Genomic DNA, 4,730 nt, shown 5'->3' on the forward strand with positions numbered 1-4,730 from the left:
ATATGGATGAAATCGAGGTCGTCGATTTGGGTGATGAAGAAACGGCAAAGGAAATTCGAGTCAGCATACACTTGGAGGCTGAAAGGAAGCAGGAATTGATAAGTCTGCTCAAGCAATACATTGATGTATTTGCTTGGTTTTACAACGACATGCCTAGTTTAAACACCGATATCGTTTCGCATTGACTGCTAACTAACCCCGCATGTCCACCGATGAAGTAAAAGACGAGGAAATTCAAGCCCAATTTGAGTTTGAGAATCAAGGAAGAGGTGACCAAACAAATAGAAGCCAACGTTGTGAGGGTCATGACTTATCCCACCTGGTTGCCAACATCGTGCCCATACCAAAGAAGGATGGGAATATAAAAATATGTGTATATTATCGGGATCTCAACAAGGCTAGTCCAAAAGATGATTTCCCTCTCCTAAATATTCACATTCTCATTAATAATTGCTTGAAACATGAGTTGCAGTCATTTGTTGATTATTTTACGGGATATCATCAAATTTTGATGGACAAGAATGATACAGAAAAGACAGATTTCATTACTCCGTGGGGAGTATACTGCTATAGGGTAATGCCGTTTGGACTCAAGAATGTCGGCGCAACGTATATGAGGGACATAACCACTCTTTTCCACAATATGATCCATAAAGAGATTGAGGTGTATGTGGATGACGTCGTCATCAAATCTAAAAAGAGTTCGGACAATTTGGATGATTTACAAAAGTTCTTTGAAAGGCTGCGAAGGTACGACCTAAAGTTGAATCCAGCTAAATGCACCTTTGGAGTTCCCGCAGGAAAGTTATTGGAATTCATTGTTAGTAGGAGAGGTATAGAGTTGGACCCATCCAAGATAAAAGCAATCCAAGACTTACCATCTTCTAAGACCAAAAAGGACGTAATGAGCTTCTTGGGAAAACTCAATTACATTAGTCAGTTTATAGCTCAGTCCACAATAATTTGTGAACCAATATTCAAGTTGTTGAAGAAAGACATCGCCACCGGATGGACTGAAGAATGTCAAAAGGCTTTTGACAAAATCAAAGAGTATTTGTCTAACCCACTAGTATTGGTTCCACCAAAACTGGGAAAGCCATTGTTATTATATCTATCCATTATGGATAATGCCTTTGGATGTGTGTTAGGGCAGCATGATGATACAGGGAGGAAAGAGCAAGCCATTTACTACCCGAGTAAGGTTCACACTGTATGAACCTAGGTATACATTGTTGGAGCAGACCTATTGCGCATTGACCTGGGTTGCACAAAAGTTAAGGCACTACCTGTCTGCGTATACCACATACTTAATTTTGAGAATGGATCCACTCAAGTACATATTTCAGAAGCCAATGCCTACTTGAAAGTTGGCAAAATGGCAGATCTTGTTGAGTGAGTTTGACATTGTGTACGTGACACAAAAAGCCGTCAAAGAACAAGCTTTGGCTAATCACCTCGCAGAAAATCCAGTGGATCAAGATTACACGCCGCTCTATACCTACTTTCTTGATGAAGAGGTGTTGTTTGAGGGAGAAGACATCTCAGAACCATATGATGGATGTAGGATGTTCTTTGATGAAGCAACGAAATTCAAAAGAGTCAAATTGGAGCAGTCCTAGTTTCAGAAACAGGTCAACACTACCCAATCTCGGCGAAGATTAGGTTTTCTTGCACGAATAACATGGCAGAATATGAGGCTTGCACTCTCGGGCTTAGGATGGCAGTAGACATGGACATTAAAGAGTTATTGTTGATAGAAGATTCAGATTTGTTGATCCATCAGGTGCAAGGAGAATAGACCACCAAGAATTTCAAAATCCTTCCTTATGTGCAATGTGTTAAGGAATTGAGCAAAAGGTTTATGAAGATCGAATTCAAGCATGTCCCTTGAATTCAAAATGAGTTCGCCGATGACTTGGCGACACTATCCTCAATGATTCAGCATCCAGATAAGAATTACATCGATCCCGTCAAAGTGGAGATACACGAACAATAAACCTACTATTTCCATGTAGATGAAGAGCCAGATGGAAAGCCGTGGTACTACGACATTAAGAGGTTACTTGGAGCAGGAGGATATCCAGAAGGCGCTACTGGCAAACAGAAGAGGACTTTAAGAAGGATGGCCAATCACTTCTTTTTAAACAGGGAAATCCTATATAGTAGAACTCCAAACCTAGGATTGCTACAATGCGTCGATGCCACAGAGGCCACAAGATTGTTAGAGGAGATACATGCAGGGACATGTGGACCTCACATGAACGGTTTCATGCTTGCAAAGAAAATCTTGAGAGCTGGATACTCTTGGATGACCATGGAGAGGGATAGCATTCGATACGTGCAGAAGTGTCACCAATGTCAAGTTCACAGAGACTTTATACGAGTTCCGCCACACGAGCTCAATGTGATGGGTTATCCTTGGCCGTTTTCCACTTGGGGCATGGATGTTATTGAGCCTATAGAGCCTCCTGCATCCAATGGACACCATTTTATCTTGGTCGCTATCGCTTACTTCACAAAGTGGGTTGAGGCCTCAACACATAAGGTCGTAACCAAAAAAGTGGTGGCAGATTTTGTTCGCAACAACTTAGTCTGTCAGTTTGAAATTCCAAAGTCAATCATAATAGATAACGGGGCTAATCTCAATAGCGACCTAATGAGAGAGATTTGTGAAAGGTTTAAGATCTCTCATCGAAATTCCACGGCGTATCGACCACAAATGAATAGAGCAGTTGAAGCTACAAACAAGAATATCCAGAAGATTTTGAGGAAGATAGGGGACGATAATAAGGAATAGCATGAGAAGCTACCATATGCTTTTCTCGGCTATCGCACCACGATCAGAACATCCACTGGGGAAACTCCCTACATGTTGGTTTATGGGTCGGAAGTAGTGATACCTGCAGAAGTGGAGATACCCTCATTGAGAGTCATCCAGGAGGTCGGTCTAGATGATGTTGAATAGATTTGTAGCAGGATCGAGTAATTGATGCTCATTGACGAGAAGAGATTGGATGCGGTCTGTCATGGTCAACTATATCAAAATAGAATGATCAAGGCGTTCAACAAGAAGGTCAAACCTCATCAATTTACACCAGGACAATTGGTATTGAAGAAGATATTCCCTCACCAAGATGAAGCCAAAGGGAAATTTGCGCCAAATTGGCAAGGTCCCTACATAGTCCACCGAGTACTTCCAGGAGGAGCAGTAATACTTGCAGAGATGGATGGCACGGTAAGCACGAAGCCGATCAATTCATACGCCATCGAGAAGTTCAACATTTGAAGACATTAGGGATAGTAGTTATCTCTTTGTACTTTTGCATTTTCTCTAATGTAACAGAACTACGTATTAGCCTGGCTTCCCACGGCGGGATACGTAGGCAACCCACATAGGGTTTGGTTTCCCTTAGAAAACCCAAAACATCATCCTTCATATATTCAAAACTACGCTCGACCTGACTTCCCACGACGGGATACGTAGGCAATCCACATCGGATTCGGTCCCTTCATATTTTACCCTTTTATTGTACTGAACTACAGCCAGACCTGATTCCACTTGGATACGTAGGCAGCCTGAGTCAGTCCCGATCATTTCGTTATTTTACTCTATCTTTTGTATTGAGCTACGTTATGACCTGATTCCTATCCTTAGGATACGTAGGCAGCCTGAGTCAAGCTCGGTCACTGCATTTCATATTTTCAGTTCTCCTATTGTATTTGAAATACGTCATGACCTGATTCCACTTAGATATGTAGACAGTCTGAGTCAGACTCGGTCGCTATATTTCATTTTTCTTTTCCACCCTCGAACTACGTGCAGACCTGATTCCTATTTTAAGGATACGTAGGCAACCTGGAAGGTTCGGTCTCACCTTTAGGAAAATCCTCTCTGCTCATGGTGTAGCCTCAAAATATAAGAGATCTCACCGCCAGAATCGTCGTAGCTTCGACAGTCAGAGAAGCTCCACTCGAAGGATAAGGCTACAGGGGTCGCGATCAACAATAGAGGCTTAACGGATTTCCGAACGTGTCATAATCTAAAAAACGATAAAGGATTACTACATATACTTAATATATACGTAATAGATTTGCAAAAAACATATATATCTATATGTATTTTTCACTATACTTTCCAACTTTCCCACCTACTGAAACTCCGATCTTGGGATTGATCGAGAAACCGAGGGAGTGTTGGAGAATTCCATAAACAAAGCCAGGATCCCCAAGTCGACACAAATCAACACCCCCTCCCAACTAAGAATTTTTCTTTGAGCACAAGAAAACAGGAATTGGAAGACTACATCAAGTCAAGCTTTGGGATAGTATCAGGGGCATCATGCGGCTTACCACTACGACATAAGCCAAATATTCTTTCCTTACTTTATTCTCTATACATACATTTATACTAGTCCTCACAAACTCTAAAAGTTTTGTTCGAATTCTTTTGCAGGTACATTTTGAAGACCCGAGTCAGAAACTAAGAAAAGAGGGTCCTCATAGTAAGACTAGGCTATTTACTTCTCTCAACAAACTCCGCAAATCGGAGAGTGTAGTCTGACTTCAATAAAGTCGAAATTCCACGGGGCAAGGACTGTATATAAGCAAACGCGTAAGAAAGCCACTATCACAACAACATCAAGTCCAGCAGCAATACCGTCATCTAGTTCAGACTGTGGGTCGTTTTGACAAATACGAGGCAGTTTACCTTTGGGAAAATATCCCATCTT

At 41.6% G+C, this 4,730-nt stretch overlaps 1 protein-coding gene across 1 annotated transcript; it reads left to right on the forward strand.

The window, feature by feature from the left end:
• The first annotated feature begins 202 nt into the window (after positions 1 to 202).
• LOC107858317 lies at positions 203 to 2,797 on the forward strand. The gene is made up of 3 exons (XM_016702987.2): positions 203 to 1,210; positions 1,383 to 1,560; positions 2,016 to 2,797. The coding sequence occupies exons 1-3, from the start codon at positions 203 to 205 to the stop codon at positions 2,795 to 2,797; spliced, it is 1,968 nt and encodes a 655-aa protein (XP_016558473.2).
• The last annotated feature ends 1,933 nt before the right edge of the window (positions 2,798 to 4,730 follow it).

This window comes from Capsicum annuum, chromosome 2 (assembly GCF_002878395.1).
Source record: "Capsicum annuum cultivar UCD-10X-F1 chromosome 2, UCD10Xv1.1, whole genome shotgun sequence".
Classification (NCBI taxonomy): Eukaryota; Viridiplantae; Streptophyta; class Magnoliopsida; order Solanales; family Solanaceae; genus Capsicum; species Capsicum annuum.